General features: G+C 30.4%; 1 protein-coding gene across 7 annotated transcripts; it reads left to right on the top strand.

The window, feature by feature from the left end:
- The first annotated feature begins 187 nt into the window (after positions 1-187).
- papi (tudor and KH domain containing protein papi) lies at positions 188-10,829 on the top strand. Of its 7 annotated transcripts, none has more exons than XM_011067517.2 (10): positions 188-700; positions 804-921; positions 2,038-2,446; positions 2,518-2,853; positions 3,107-3,265; positions 3,437-3,594; positions 6,059-6,279; positions 6,353-6,533; positions 9,101-9,315; positions 9,894-10,347. In XM_011067517.2, the coding sequence occupies exons 2-9, from the start codon at positions 808-810 to the stop codon at positions 9,245-9,247; spliced, it is 1,725 nt and encodes a 574-aa protein (XP_011065819.1). In that variant the 5' UTR covers positions 188-700; positions 804-807; the 3' UTR covers positions 9,248-9,315; positions 9,894-10,347. The 7 variants fall into 7 exon arrangements, with proteins under 7 accessions (XP_011065819.1, XP_087266276.1, XP_087266275.1 ...); XM_087410150.1 differs by having other exon boundaries at positions 188-727; XM_011067516.2 differs by having other exon boundaries at positions 189-721.
- Positions 10,830-17,200: the final 6,371 nt, after the last annotated feature.

The following is a 17,200-nucleotide window of genomic DNA, read 5'->3' as shown; positions in this document are numbered from 1 at the left end:
CATCTAGTGACAAAAAACCGCGGATACTTTTTAGATGACCCAATATAATACGCGTGACGTATACTATAGCATATAGAGTAAAATCTTCCTCGAAGAAGTTTTGCAACGTAGCTTTAATTCCTTCTATTGTGCGCAGGGCCTTATATTGTGGCTGGGCTTTAGTCGATCTTTACTGATTCTACTTATAGAATCAATAGTTTAGAATCGTTCACTAGTTACAGTGATCGTCACCATCTCCAGAATTAGATCTAACCATTATAATCTAGCATATAACCTGCATCGTAAAAATATTGTCAATTCGCCTGCATGTCCCTTTAGTGACCCAAATCAGGACATTAATCATATTCTCTTTTATTGCAAACTTTGTATTCATAAATCGATTAAATTTCGTGATTACCTGAAAAAACACTTCTCGCTTCATCCCCTTAATATTCATTATATTGTATGATTAATAATCCCCCCCCTACCTTGTGTCGTCTAATTACTGCATATCTCAAATCTTTAAACCTCAGTATATGATTTCCATGAACATGCCTTTGTTTTAAGGGAGAGGTGGAGAACTTTGTTTCTCTCCTCTCCTCCCAGGCGGCGCCCCCGCCTGGTTACCTGTTTCAGTTACTAGATTCACTCTGGTTGAAATTGCTGCTACTTCGCGGCAAGGGCCAATTAATATTGAACAAGAAGAAGAAGACTAGTTACAGTAATGTCCCGATCTTGTACAGTGAGGGTTGATAATTAAAAAATGTTTTCACTGTTTTTTGTTGCAAAATTATACAATATATTGTCTTAATTTAAATTTACAGAGAAATGAAATTGTTATCAACTGTGAACAGGCAATCGGTGTTGCCGATTTTACTCGGCATATCCTTAACAACTTTGGGATTATCAGTGGCAATTTTGCTGTATAGTATGATTGAAAAAGTAAAGCTTGCTTTCTTGACATAAAATTTCTTTATTCTGTGTTGTCTTTATTTCTAAAGTTTATTTTATAATGTATTTTTTGTTTCCTGTTTCTTGTTATTTTTTTGTTATTTTTTAAGTCTAATTGACAATGTGCTTTTTGTTTCCTATTTCTTTTTGGCTAATTCTACAATGTGCTTTTTGTTTTCTGTTTCTTGCTGTTTGTCTCTTGTCTTATTGACCAAAAAGGCGAGAGACAAACGGAGATAAACAGCAAGAAATAGGAAACAAAGAGCACATTGTAGAATTAGCCTTTACCCCTTGCTATTTTCTCCTTTGCAATCGTTTTATCGATAATTGTATTTCTTCTTTTCTTCGTTCGTTAAGACTAATTCTACAATGTGTTTTTTGTTTTCTGTTTCTTGGTGATTGTCTCATGTCTTAGGCTAATTCTACAATGTGCTTTTGTTTTTTATTTCTTGCTGTTTGTCTCTGTCTCTTGCCTTTTTGGTCAATAAGACAAGAGACAAACAGCAAGAAACAGAAAACAAAAAGCACATTGTAGAATTAGCCTTATTGACCAAAAAGGCAAGAGACAAACAGCAAGAAACAAGAAACAAAGAGCACATTGTAGAATTAGCCTAACTTTTATTTCGGGCGACATAAAATAAAAAACTGGATAAGAAGCAAAAAGACAAGATGCAAAAAGAAGACAGAAAATAAAATGCACATTGTAGAATAAACTTTAAGCTAATTCTACAATGTGCTCTTTGTTTCCTGTTTCTTGCTATTTGTCTCTTGCCTTTTTGGTCAATAAGGCTAAGGCTAAGGCTAATTCTACAATGTGCTTTTTGTTTTCTGTTTCTTGCTGTTTGTCTCTTGTCTTATTGACCAAAAAAGGTAAGAGATAAACAGGAAACAAAGAGCACATTGTAGAATTGGGCTTAAAGTTAATGAAAAGTTAAAGTTACTTTGAAAGAAACAGGAAACAGTAGCAAGAAATACAATTGTTAGAATGGTCACAAAGGGGGAAAAGCAAGAAATTGGAAACAGAGCATATTGTAAAATAGGCTTAACCTGTCTGTGAAGTTCAATAAAATTTATTTGTTTCCTAAATATAAGCTTATTATAATGTAGGATGATAGAAAGAAATATGGTCGGATATCTAAATGCAAAGAAATTTGCATGGAATTTAAAATGCCTGAGAAGTATGTATCTGCTGTTATTGGTAAAGGTGGTGCTGTAATAAGAAATATAGAAGAATTAACTAACACATGCATTAAGATGGAAAAGGCAGACTTATATTGTTCAGACCGTATCTGTTACATTAGGTCTGATAATGCAGAAAACATTTATTCAGCACAGAGTATGATACAATCTATAATAAACAATCTACCTATCATTGAAACCTTTGAATTGTTTGTCCCTTTTGAAGTTTCTAAAAGAATTTTTAAAAAAAATTGGAATAATTTTGGATTTGCACAAGAGATCCAAAAAACTTATGGTACAAAAATTATACTTGAGAGTGATCCTCATAAAACTGAAAGTATGTTCCTAAAATTTATATAAAATTTGCAATATTATCATGTTATTATTATAATTACTAATTTTTTATAGCTGGACTCAAAAGAAGGATAATATTAAAGGGAACTACTGATCAAATAGCGGCAGCCATTATTCAAATAGAAGATAAAGTTCAAGATGAAATTAAAGCTGAAGTTCAACTAAGAATGCAAGTTGCAACTGCAAAAACATCTGTATCTGAACTATCCCATATTAACACTGATATTAAAAATACAACAGAGGATCATTCTGATATTGAAACTTATAAATTATTAGTGCCACATGAAGTTTGTGGAAGGATCATAGGAAAAAATGGATACACAGTGCAAGAAATGGAAAGATTCTCTGGTGCAAAAATCATACTTGAAAATGTTGCTAATAAATTTGAAAGTAAATATTTTTTAATATTTTTCATGATTTATCTGATTTGATAATATATTTATATTTTATTATTAACTGTATTATATATGGTGTACAATTAATTCATATTGTAAATGAAATTTAGATGCATAAACTTGATTATCAAATATCAAGATCCACTTTGATCACTTTGAAAATTGGACATTTGTTTTTTAATTAATCTCTGTATTCTGTTGGAGTCTATAATAACAATTAATGCAATGATTATGATGTTTTTTTATAGATCAAAGAAATGTAACAATAATTGGGACTGGTAAACAAATTGAACTAGCTACTGATCAGATAAAAAATAAAATTAAAGAGGCAATTGAATCTCGTAATGAATGGAATTATGAATCTACAATGACCATAAAAAGCATATCTGATTCTCCATGTAATAATGGTATTAGAACATTTAATAATGTTTTAAAATGCATTGGAACAAGATATTTGAAAAACAAATTATATTTGTGAAACATTTGATTTTGTAAATTTTATAAATTTATATTTCATTAAAATTTATTAATATTTGATTTTTATATATTGTATTATAATTAAATTTTGATTTTAATAGATGGTTTAATGGAAGTATATGTATCTGCAATGGAAACGCCAAGTCTGTTTTGGATTCAAGTGGTTGGTTCTGCAAATATTCGTTTACAACACTTAGTACATGATATGACAAAGTATTACAATGAAAAGGAAAATTGCCAACTCCATACTTTGAAAAAAGTAAATAAAAACGTAACTCATTTAATTTTATTGCTATAACGAGATATTTAAAATAAGATAAATATAAACAAGAATAGAGAATTGTATAATTATACATACAATATTGTAGAACTGTTTTTTATTCCTGTAATCTCTGAATTGGTGCACACAGTGCAATAAGTTGAATTGAAACAAACATATAGAGAGTGCAGGAATAAAAAAAACAGACTATGTTTTTATAAATAATATATAATCATAAGTGAATCAACCGATATGTGAATAATATAAAGATTTAAATTCATTCAAAGTGGATTTTAGTAACTAATTTTCTATATGATATCTATATTTTTATATGATATCTATATTTCTATATTTTTATGATATCTATGTATATATTAATAATTTAATTGTGTGCATGTATGCATGCACGTGCATACAATACCATTTGGTAACACTTACGATTTTTTCATATCTTACAAAAAATTAAGTTTAAAAAAGTCTTTAAAAAAATTTTGAAAAAATTTATGCGAATCGAGAACATAGAAATAAAAACTTTTCTACTTTTTTGTAAACTCTTTAAGTTTTAAATTAAAAACACTCAAAAATTTTTGCATAAGAAATTCAGTTTAGGATTGTATTTCATGATCAATTAATCGGCGCACAATTTGTATGAACTGAAAAATGCATTAAAAAAATCAAGCAGAAACATTAGGCATTAACAATAAGATTTACTTTGATTCAAATTTGACTCTTTATAATAATAACAATAATAACAACAATAATAACAACAATAATAATAATAATATAATAACATTAACAACTACAATAACAATAATAATACGAAAATTATTGAATAATACGAAATATAATTTGCATTTTGTGATTAGCGTATCGTAATACAATTATATAAATCTGATCGTTTCAGTTCACATTTGAGTCCTGAAATTCCTTAATACAATTTTTTTGATAATCAAGATAATGTGGATTTTCATTAATCTGCGTATCGTTTAACAAAATTATCTTATGATTTGTATTATGTGCGATATTTTGTTGGAATAGATATCACTGCGAGATATGTGTCCTTCTCAGTATATAAATGTCCAATTCAATTGCATGGCTTAGTGGTGTTGGAAAAATCTTAAGCTAACATTTTTATTATATAGCAACCAGAATAATAATTGAAGAAGATTAAATATTATATATTGTCCGCCATTCACCTCACAGCAGTATCAATTGCATCCTGATAGCAAAATGTTAGCAATTTGAGGCCAAATTGGCAGCAAACTCCATCCAGATTTTGACTACAAATAGCTATCTGTGTCTGCATGGATTTGTCGACAAAATCTATTGACAGACTATGCCAGCAAATTGGTGATAAAAACCGAGCAGAGTTTGTTCGAATCAGATTCTGTTCTCAATCTGCCGTCAGGTTATATAAGACTGCTCGGTTTTTGCTACTAATCTGCTAGCGTAGCATGTCTAGCAAGCTTTGTTATATTTCTGCAGCAATTCGCTGACAATGGCCTAGTTTTCACCGAGAGTTTAAATCGGATCAGAATGTAAGAACCAACCAACTACAGTCAAGCATTCCTGTCGAACGACAATTAATTATTTGATACAAACTAGGCCATTGTCAGATAATACAAATTCTGTATACAATTTGATGCCTTTCTGCAATCAAAAATTGATAACAGGCTCTATTCAAAATCTGTCTCCGCAAGCTTTGCTATCAGAGTGCAATGATATCGTGAATATTTATATAATAAATTTAAGTAGATAAGATATTTAGTTCGATAAATACATTATTAAAATCATAATTAAAATTCGATGTGTGTCATGTCCATTAAACGTATGTTAATAAACAATCAGACATTAAAATGGTATCGCGAACTGGTAACGAAGAAAGATCATTTCGATCAAATTAAAAAACATCTACATGTTATTTATATTTTGTTGAGTACTTCTTTGTACGCATGGTTTAAGTTTTCAGTATCCGTTTTCATTTTTAAATCGCTCATTTGATTGGCGATTTATATCTAACATCTTTGACATCCATTGCAAGAAATACAACGTTCACGGTACAAATCATAAGATAATTCTGAGGTAAATTCATGCGGATTGATGGAAATCTATGTTAGCCTAACTGATTAATTATCAAAGAACTTATATTAAGAAATTTCTGCTGAGGATGGTTTAAACTGAAACATTTAGAGTTATATAATTATATAATCACAAAGAGCAAATTATATTTTCGGCGTCGACTCTTAAAGCTCTGCTTAATGTATATATTATATTATTATTATATTAATTCTAAAGAGTCCATAAATATTGTTTATACATTTTTAATCTAATTCTTTAGTTTTGACTCTTCTCTCGTTTATTTGTACTATTCATATATCGATCATAATAATACTAATTTTATTATCTATAATTTAATGTTAGTACTAGTTAATTATATCTGTAACCGTTTGTATGTTGATTCTAGATAACAGTAGGCCAAATGGTAGCAGCAAGATTTAAATATGACAACAAGTGGTATCGTGCAGAAGTAATATCCGTTATGGAATCTTCTGAATATAAAGTTTTCTTTGTAGATTATGGAGATTTGGAAATCGTTCCCATAGATGATATATTAGAACTTCGTACAGATATGTTAAGCTTACGCCTGCAGGCTGTAGAGTGTTCGTTGGCAAACGTAAAGCCACGGTAAATTAATATCTCACTGATCAATAGATATTACTGTTGTTAATTATTCTTCAACAAAACATATTATTTTCAGAGAAAGCGAATGGAACTCCAAAGCTAACGACAAGTTCGCTGAACTTACTCATTTAGCGAAATGGAAACCGCTCATTGCTCAAGTTAAAGGCTACAAAGAACGTCCGATCGGTTATGGAGGATCTCGCCGTGAAAATTCATTAATTCCTTGTATTAATCTATATGACAAAGATAATGATAAGGTGAGATGAAAGGGAGATTTTTACATTTATAAATCTTGAACTCTATACGTTCTCGAAGTCTTTGCTGTATATAATATAAACACTTTTTGGTTTTATGAGGTGTTTAGATTTTTGCAAAATATCACGTCACAAATATGCGATTTTATTCAGACTATATAATAATCTTATATTATGACGACTGAGATTAATTTATTATCTTAATTATAACAATTATAATTAAGATAACAAATATATTATTTTTTGAATATTTTCAAGAAAGTACAGTAGAAATAATAAATAATTATTACAATGATTGAATAGTTAGCATTAAATATCTATAAATTAAATTAAAAAAAAAACAGTTATTAAATCCTTAAAGGCACTTAATGAGTGAAATAAATATATATTTATATCTATTACATGTTGATGTTGGTTATAGCAATGGTTTTATCTTATGCGTTATTTTTTTTAATGCAATTTAAATATCTTTACTTTAAATACGAAGTGCCACTACAGTCTGAATGTTAAGATGTTGAAATATTATATTCATATAAATGAATTAATTTCAGAAATGATAATTGCATGCCGATGTGGTTGCCGGACTTTCAACGCAATCAATCTGAAATATTAATAATCTCCTCAAATTTCCTAAATTTAAAAAACTGTTATTTCATTTTTGAAATTAATTCATTTTATATGAATATATATAATATTTCAACATTTTAAACGTTTCCAATCTTATTGTTAAATATCTTTATCTGTTTATGAAAAATTTTTCGATTTTTTTGTATCGCGAATAATTGTTCTGTACGCCATACCCTAAGTCAATATTGCATGATTCGTGGGACTTATTCCACGGCGAGACTTATCTGTGCATGCGAATGCTATGTCATGATCGGTACATATTAAGATTCAATATAAGGCGTAATTCTTTGGCGCCTGAGTGCATTTTTCATATCTTTAATTAATATTAATATTAATACTGTAGAAAATATTGATATATTACATGCTATTTATTAAACATATATTAGTTTATTATTAATATATATTAGTTTATTATATTAGTTAATTACGCTAACGCGTATGCGTGAGTTTGTCCTACGAATCTTGTAACACTCCTTTAAGTACCAAAATCCTACTGAATTTTATTACCGCAAATAAAACTAGCGGCATACAATGCATATTTTCTTGCTTATATTTTAGTAAATTATTGAAAGTTATGTGTTCTATGTAGTTATATATTTACAATTTTAGTAATTTATTAGAACACAAGTACTCTAGCAAGAAAATATATGCATCATATGGCTTACAAGTTGCAAGCCGTCAATAAATGTGAAGTATAGATGAGTTTTAAAAATATTGTATGTATTGCCCGTATTCATAGTCAGGCCTTATATTTAAGGCTTCCTTAAATTTATCTTTAGATGCTTAATAGCTAATAAAATAATTCGTAGAGCATCTGAAAATAAATTTAATAAGGTCTGACTATGAATACGGACATACCTATGTGTGGAATTAATTTTTAATTATACTAGAACATAATAAGCGCGCACTTCGCGCGTACTATTAAGCTTTCCATTCTATTAACTTTTATTTTATATTAAGTATATAAATTTAAAAATATATTGTATATCTCAGAAAATTGTAGTGTCACATGATAAAAGAATATTTTATTTAAAAATTGTATAGAGATAATCTTCAATAGTCTAAGAGAAAAACTTGTCATTAGAATATGTACTCTACAAGATGTCCCGAATTTAAATGGCCAAACTTGGGGAACGTGTAGGGAATCGATAAACTAATAGCGAATTCGATTGGATTCAGTAGAATGTACTCACTGGATGTACTCAGTGCGTACTGATGCACATTAAAGCCGACACAAATCGAAGTAAAAATGTGGGTTTAATATAAATATGAAAACAAATTAAACCATGAAATCCTCAATATATTTTATTGTGCTGTTAAATAAAATCTGTAATTCAAAATATTTGCATTTTATTTTTACGCAAGTTAAATCAGTGTACAACAGTATTAACATGCACTAGTGCATCCAACCAAATTCGCTAAAACAAAAAGTCTTTTAGAGATATGCTCGTTATTGCTTGCCAAAAGAGAAAAAAATTAATTTTTGGAATATTATTGTTTTCAAAGCGGAATATTATTGTTTTTCGTGTACGACTTCGGCAATGCTTTAGAGACAATGCGAAGGTATGCGCGCCGATTTCCAGATAGAAGTATCAGCGAGCCATTACATTGAACAGATCAGTGTTTGGCTGTAACACGAACTGTTCGTGCAATGCATTGCTGTAAAAGACTTACATTTTAAACAAGATCTGCATTAAGCAAGTGACAAATAAGTGAATAAATAAGTGTGAATGAATAAATAATAAATAAAAAGTACAAAATGGACGTTTTATCTTTTTTGCGATTTTCTCCAAAACAAAGCACAAAGCAACGAGCATATTTCTAAAGAACTTTTTTTTCTTAGTTTATAGATCCTTACACATTCTCGAAGTTTGACTATTTAAATTTGGGACACCATATATACTTATGTCTATAAATTTTATGAATTTTTTTTATTGTCACAGAACATTAATATTGGAGACAATTTGATACAATTGGAAATGGCTCAAATTGAGGAAGATATCCGTTCGGCAGTAAATTTGACGTTGTCTCGTGATAAATGCGATTTTCCATTTATACCATTCTTATCTGATTCTTTATATCTTGACTGAATACAATTCAGTTGTCATGAAGTCAATGCTTGAAGAGATAATTGAATTATAGCAACATATCGAAAGAGGTAATAATGTTTCTTTCTTCGTATTAAATATTAGAGATTTTCTACAAGGTGTCTCACGAGATTTTTCCCACCATTCAACAAGTGTTTCTCTCGACGTGCTCTTATTAGTACAAACACAAAAATTAATATCTCGATTATTGTAAATATCGCTAACGGTATGGGACTTCTATGTTCATTTCAATCCCATCTATTCATGGTGGAAGTATGGTGAAAGGGATAGCCTAGTGTGTGCAATGTGTTTGCAAGCATCTCTCTTTGAATCTCCGCCGTCTCTGTGAATGTCGATAAGAGACTTTACTAAGACTGTCAACTGTGAAACGCTAAACATATTCATAGTCCGTTTTTATTTTAAAACTGTCTTAAATAATGTTTTAATATGCTAATACAGTTCTCAGATTAACTTATGACTGTCTTAAGACTACTTAAGGCAGTCTTAAATGTAAAAATCGACTATGAATACCGACCTGCTTCGCGTCGTGAAATTGGTATTGAATCTTTCCTTGTTTAACACACTTCATATTTCTCTTTCTACAGAAACAGAAACATATTGTATTCTCTTTCTATATTCATATTACCAGGTAATACTCTCGAAAATGCATGCGAGCAGCAGAAGCTAACGGACAACGCGTCTTGAAATCTGGAAAAAATTATGCATACTTTGTTTAGAAGTTAAACGAAAATCAAAATATTCATCAAAATATTAATCGAACTGATTTCATCTCTTAAACATGTTTGACTACTGATAAAAATATATATTGATTATCTTTATCCCTTCTGCAAATCTATTATTCCTATCAAGTTTTACTAAAATTGGGAAAAGATACTTGAAAGCCTTTCCTTGTGAGTTACAAATAACTTTTTTTTGTTACAAAAATGATGTACTACTTAAGAAATCATATATTAATTAACATATACCTCATTTAATATTATCTAAAAAAACCATAACATGGTTAAGTGTTATAACATAAATAAGTTGATAATTTGTAATGCTTATGTAATTAAGAAGCTTATGTAATAAAGATGTAAATTCAAGAGCATGTTTCTTATGCTAACGGCATGTTTTCCAGCAACAATTTGTCGCTAAAAACTTTTTCGGAACCTTTATACATACAGCTGTTGATTTTACAATAGTATTTTTTTATTCGTCAAATATAAAAAGACGATTTTGTAAGAAGATATTTAAAAAATTGTACACCGTTGTCATATTATAATATTGTTATCATATTATAATAAATAATGAAAATCTTTGATATTTATATACTGCTTATCCGTTTTAATATCCCAACCTAAATATTTTCTATTCCATTTAATGAAATGTTTCAGACAAAAGATATACGGTTGATCATCTGAAGGAAAATGAACAACGGTAAAATTAATTTTAGAAAAGAATCAATTTTTTAAAACAGTTTATCAACTTGCGCATCGCCTGCACAAAATTTCATATACATGAATCGAAAGGCTCTTCTTTTAAATATATAATTAAAAAGAAATAAAGATTATGAGTCAAAGCTAAATATTCGCAAGTTATTCTCAAGATTAATAATAAAATATGTCACTAGACGATGACGTCATTAGGCGAGGGAATGACGTCACGGGGGCGGGGAGGAAAATGACATCACGGTAGGTGATGTCACTAGGCGAGGGGAATGACGTCATGGAGGTGTGCGGGGAAATTACGTAACGCGGGATATGCGGAAAATTACGTCCGGTGATAACATCACGCGAAGTCAGTGGCTGCCGGGCGTGGTCCGCCGCCACCGCCGACCCCCACCTCCGGGCGCGATCCTCACGCAATACTTACTATGTATACTTACCATTAGGACTCCTGACTACTCAGCCAAGAACTCAACGTTGGCAGTGGCGACATAGAATCAGACAGCGGTCTGGCGAAACGTAGTCACACACTTAAGCATGTCCGTGTGCTCGCCTGCGGCGCGCCGAGAGTGAACGAGACAGCGAGCTCCTCACACTAATCGCTTGTTTCAAGCGAAAATGTTTTCTCAGCAATCTTGGCCGCTCGGCGGCCCTAGGCATTAATAAGGGACGGGAGGCATTCTAAATAACATATAAGTTTTAATAAATTGGAATAGGAATAGTGTATAATAGGAATAGTGTACTCCTCTCATTAATCCAGAATAGTATAAATCATGTTAAAACACAATAATTTACGAGATATTTAATTGTTTGCGATTTTTTATTATATAGTATACCTCTCCTTCATAAACTCGAGTAATAAAAATAGTTCAGTAGAAATAGAATTTCATAGGAAAAAAATTATAACCAACATTTCACGAAAGTCTCGAAAAACCATCAGAAAAGAAATGTGCATGTTTGAGACTCGAGACTTGAGAAGAAAGTATGCGAAAAAAAATTGAATAGTTGCGAAAAGCTGTTTTTCGCTTATAAAACGAAGGATATTGATTGTATGAAAAAAAATTCAATATAAAAAATGTAGAAATACCTACAAAATTAGACATGGAATATTAAAATCGATCTATTAGTTCAGTAGAAAAAAAATTAAAAAATACCGAAAAAGGCTTTTTTTCATTCGCTCTGTGTTCATTGAGATTTAAACGCAAAGCTTTGAAATTTTCAATAAAATGTAGCCCTCGTAATGACGAACAAATCTAGCCCTGAACAAGCCTGAAATGTTCATTAACTTTTGCAAAAAGCTATTTGTTCACTAAAAATCTGTTTGCGGAAAACTTAATTTCTTCATCTTTGAACAGTCTCACAGCAATTTACAGGGATTTTGTTTCTTCAAGAGTTGCACTATTACGTACACCTAATAAAATTTTTTGCAGTTAAACTACAATATTAAAAAACGATTTTAAAAAGTGGATATCTATTTCCATATAAAAAAATGGAAATAATTTCGTTAAACAATAAGATTGGAAACAAGACCGTTTATGTTAAATAACATTACTTTAAATACGAAGCGCCACGATCTGAATGTTGAGATGTTGAACTAATATATATATATATATTCATATAAATAAATTAATTTCAGAAATGATAATTACGTGCCAATATGGTTGTCGGACTTTCAACGCAATCAATCTGAAATATTATAATAATTCCCCCAAATTTCCCAAATTAATCTTAAAAACTGTAATGAACTTATTGCGAAAAATATTGCCTCGGCCCGGATCTCTTAGTCTGTCTCTGTAGTCTAAAAGTTCAGGACTCTCGCACGGAATGCAAGAGATCTTAGTTCGACTCTAGTTTTTAAAATCAAGAGTTCCGTCTGGCACCAATTTGTCAAGGAAGAATTGAATTTGCTGTTAAAAAAATTTCGAATTGTAACCATGAAATTTTTAGTTTAGAAAATTTTTTCCTTCTTGAATTTTTATTTTTTCGGTTTATTATTAAAAAAATCATGTTTGAGTATGGAATGCATGATTAGTGCATGACAAATTTAAGTCACATTAGCTATATTTCTTTATTTAATATGCTGTAAAAAGTTGTCCAATTGGACAATTAAATAGATGGAATTATCAGTACAAAATTGTGAATTTAATTGTTAAATTTGTTAATCAGACATGCACTCCATACTTAAATTTAATTTTTTAATAATAAATCAAAAAAATAAAAATTCAAGAAACAAAAAACTAAAAATTTCATGATTACAATTACTTTGCAAAACATTTGATTAAGTTATTTGTTTATATCTCATTAAAGCTACTTCAAATTTTAAAAAAATCAGGTTTCCACGTCAATTTATTGCTGAAAAAATATAAATTTAGCAAATTTTAATACACGAAATCAAATATGCGCGAATCGCCGAGCGGACCAATCTTCCCCACTCAACTGCGCGTCGGCTTCCCTCCAAGATTGTTTTGTTTAACATTTTTTTTTAAACAAATGTTTAAAATATCAGATTAAATTAAACAAATGTTTAAAACGTTTTTTTTAAATGTGTTTTTAATAATTTAGTACAGGAGAAAGTGATACTCCAGTTACATTTTACACTTATACTATAACTTGGTTTACTTGGTTAAAAATTGAATATTTAAGTTTAAAACTTGACAATTATATTCATTAAAATGTTATTGAATCGATTCTGGACTCAAAATCATGAAATATTTATTACTTAGGACACTATTATTAAAAATGTGAGAATATTGCATAATGGCGAATCGAAGAGAAACATGGATGATAATGTAGCCTGTCATAAAAATAATCTTAAAAAATTAGTTTTTGTTTAGAAAACAGTAGTTTGGTTATAAAATTAACAAAAAAGTAGAGTATATTGCAGAATATATGCATGTATATACGAATGTATATACATACACATATATACATATAAGTTTATGTATACAGGGTATTTGAAAAATAATGATAAATTTTTCGCATAGGGGCAGAATGGACTGAACTGAGAAGAGAAGTCCTCTATCATTTAACAATTTTCGCAATAGTTAACAAGATATTAATTGATAAAAATTGCCGAAAATTGGTCTTTAATAATTTTTTACTCGAATATCAACTTTACAGAAAAACTACAAGAGGCAATTGTAAATTTTCTTTTCATAGAGCTCTAAGAATTTTTTAAGAATTTTTTTAAGAATTTTTTAATACTGTATTTTCTTATATTGGTAAAAATGAGAAAATGTAGCACTAAAAAGTTGATAAAAAATTCTGGAAAAATTCGTAGAGTTCTATAAGAAGAAAATAAACAATTTTTGTCTTTTACAGTTTTTCTGTAAAGTTGATAGTATTTGAATAAAAATTATTGAAGGCCAATTTTCGTCAATTTTTAACAATTAATATATTGTTAACTATTACAAAAATTGCAAAATGATAGAATACTTTTCTTTTCAATTTAGTCCATTCTGCCCCTATGCAAAAGATTTATCATTATTTTTCAAACACTCTATATATAAGCAGGTCGGCAGCTTATAAAAATCTATAGTAACATAAATTATAGATTAATATTAAAATTACAATTAATTCAAGGAATAATTATTTTGAAATAAAAATTTTTTTGAAATAAAAAAGTAGCCGTGAGTAATCAATACGCATGAAAGACCACATTAGCAAAATACCATGCTATTGTTTAAATTTGCATAACTTAAAATATATATAAAATGTTAAATAAAATGTTAAATAATAAACAACACATTCAAATATACATATATTTATGTGATAATACGCTCAAATTTAAAAATAAGGAAGTAGATGTAATTAAATGCTAAAATGTACCTCAGAAACGTTTCAAAATTATTTTACTTAAAAGTAAAAATGCGTTTTAATAAAATATAATAAATATATGTTTAAAAGATGTTTTTTTGTTTTAAACGCAATTTTTCTTTCTAAAGCTGTTTAAAACACACATAAAACATTAAAAACATGTTTTAAACAAAAAAAAACTGAATGTTTTATTTTTTTTTTTAAAACACGTTTTCTGTCAAACACGTTTCCTTGCTTTCCTCACTCCGGCGCACTGCCTTGCTCACGTTTTTCAATTTTCCAATGATTTTAAATAAACTTTTTCGGCAGCAAAAAATTCGAAATTTTTTTAACAACAAATTCAATTCTTCCTTTGACAAATTGGTGCCAGACAGAACTCTTAATTTTAAAAACTAGAGTCACAGTGATTTTTTGAAAAAAAATTGTTATCTCGGCTCCTAATAATCGAGATAATCTTTTTTTTTAAATTCGTAGGAAAAGTCAGATTTCGAATGCTTCACACGGCATTTGATATGATGCATATTAACGAAATTATTTTTATTTTTTTATATGAAAATAGATACTCACTTTTTAAAATCGTTTTATAATAATTTAAAAAATAATTTTATTGCAAAAAAATCGTTTTATTAAGCGTACGTGATAGTGCAACTCTTGAAGAAGCAAAATTCCTATAAATTGCTGTGCGACTGTTCAAAGATGAAGAAATTAAGTTTTCCGCAGACAGATTTTTAGTGAACAAATAGCTTTTTAAAAATTAATAAACATTTTGAGGCTTGTTCAGGGCTAGATTTGTTCATTACGAGGACTACATTTTACGAGAATTTCAAAGCTTTGCGTTTAAATCTCAATGAACACACAGAGCGAGTGAAAAAAAGGCCTTTTTCGATGTTTTTTTATTTTTTTTTTACTGAACTAATAGATCGATTTTAATATTCAATGTCTTATTTTGTAGGTATTTCGAATACCTACATTTTTTATATTGATTTTTTTTCCATACAATCAATATCTTTCGTTTTATAAGCGAAAAACATGCTTTTTGCACTTTTCGATTTTTTTTCGCATACGTTCTTCACAAATCTCGAGTCTTGAACATACGCATTTCTTTTCTGATGGTCTTTCGAGACTTTCTTTTTTAAAAAAGAAATCTGCGATTTATAATTTTTTTCCGGTAAAATTCTACTTCTACTGAACTATTCTTGTTACTTACTCAAGTTTATGAAGGAAGGATATACTGTATAACGCGCATGGAAAATCGTAAACAATTAAATATCTCGTAAACTGTTGCGTTTTAACATGATTTATACTATTCTAGATTTAGGGAAGGGATACACTATTACTACAATTTATTAAAACTTATATGTTATTTAGGATGCCTCTGCCACCCCTTATTGATGCCTAGGGCCGCCGAGCGGTCCAGAAGATTGCCAAGAAAGTATTTTCGGTCACTTGAAACAAGCTACAAGTAGCAGAAGGAGCTCGCTGTCTCGTTCACTCTCGGAGCAGGCGAGCATACAGGCATGAGCTCGTGCTTATGTGTTACAACGCCGCACCACGATAAATGGCCGAACTTATAGGCGAGAAAAAGTGATGTTTTGACGAAGTTAGTTCTTTGTTCATTAATGTTCCATTGGATGTTGCGCTGGATGGATTGATGGGAAAATGGGACTCATTAAAGATGCCACAAACATTTCAAAGAATGAATTCATTATTGCTAAATTCTTATTATCAACATATTTTACTTTTAAATGGGAATATTTATTATACAAACAAATTTTTGATACCTATAGGTTCCTCCCTTTCTCTTATCATTTCTGACATTGTCATGGAGGATTTGGAAGAGAGTAGTATAATAGTGGCGGTTTTAACCCAGGTCCTCTGAGGGGGGCGCGGGGCGTGGGGGATACTCATAGGCGCGGGGGAGTAGGCGCGGGGAAGGGAGGGGAGACGTGGGAAGTCCCGACGCTATCGGTGTTTACTGATATGATGAGTCCCAGCGCTATCAGTGTTTACTAATATGATGATACGTATCGCCATGTCACGTATTATTGGATCCGCTGCCACCCAACACCCCATCGCCGCAGACGCTGCCGCCACCCCACACCCCGCCGCAGGCACCAGTGCCACCACCGCCGCCGTGGACCCCGCGTCCACCCTAAAGTGCGTTTCGAATTGTTGCCGCGGACCCCACATCTATCAAAAAAAAAAAAAATGCGTTACGAGATCACCGCCACCACCCCAACACCCACCCCAACACTCACCCTAAAAATGCGTCTACTATATAACGTGGACTTTTGTCTAGAAGATGGCACATCATCGATGTATCGGTTGCTACACAAAGCGCCTTCAATGAGGGATAGATGATGAAATCATACTGCATTCTTACAGTTCTTTCTTTCAAGATCAGAAACGTTGATAATGATATTTATGTAGGAAGAACCGTAAGATCGGGTGACACGTCGTGATGCGTTAAGAGAGAGAAACTGATAACGATATTTTTTTTATAAGAAGAGATCGGTGACACATCGCCGATGCTGCAACCCAATAGGGAGGGTAGACAAAGGGACAAAGAAGTCGCAAATAGAATATATAATGGGTCATAAGCGCGCGGCATCTCAGTTGACGTTTTCAAAAAATTACCAAATTGCAATAAGTGTAATGTGAAAAGTATGGCTGATATCATACAGACGTTGAGAAC

This window comes from Acromyrmex echinatior, chromosome 10 (assembly GCF_024713525.1).
Source record: "Acromyrmex echinatior isolate Ae372 chromosome 10, ASM2471352v2, whole genome shotgun sequence".
Classification (NCBI taxonomy): Eukaryota; Metazoa; Arthropoda; class Insecta; order Hymenoptera; family Formicidae; genus Acromyrmex; species Acromyrmex echinatior.
This window is presented reverse-complemented; position numbering and strand designations above follow the sequence as displayed.

Excerpts from the sequence above, each read along its gene's own strand:
- papi (XM_087410149.1), top strand. The coding sequence starts at position 808 with ATGAAATTGTTATCAACTGTGAACAGGCAATCGGTGTTGCCGATTTTA. Across the intron at positions 2,447-2,517 it reads TGATCCTCATAAAACTGAAA|CTGGACTCAAAAGAAGGATA; the intron begins GTATGTTCCTAA and ends AATTTTTTATAG. Across the intron at positions 3,595-6,058 it reads AACTCCATACTTTGAAAAAA|ATAACAGTAGGCCAAATGGT; the intron begins GTAAATAAAAAC and ends TGTTGATTCTAG.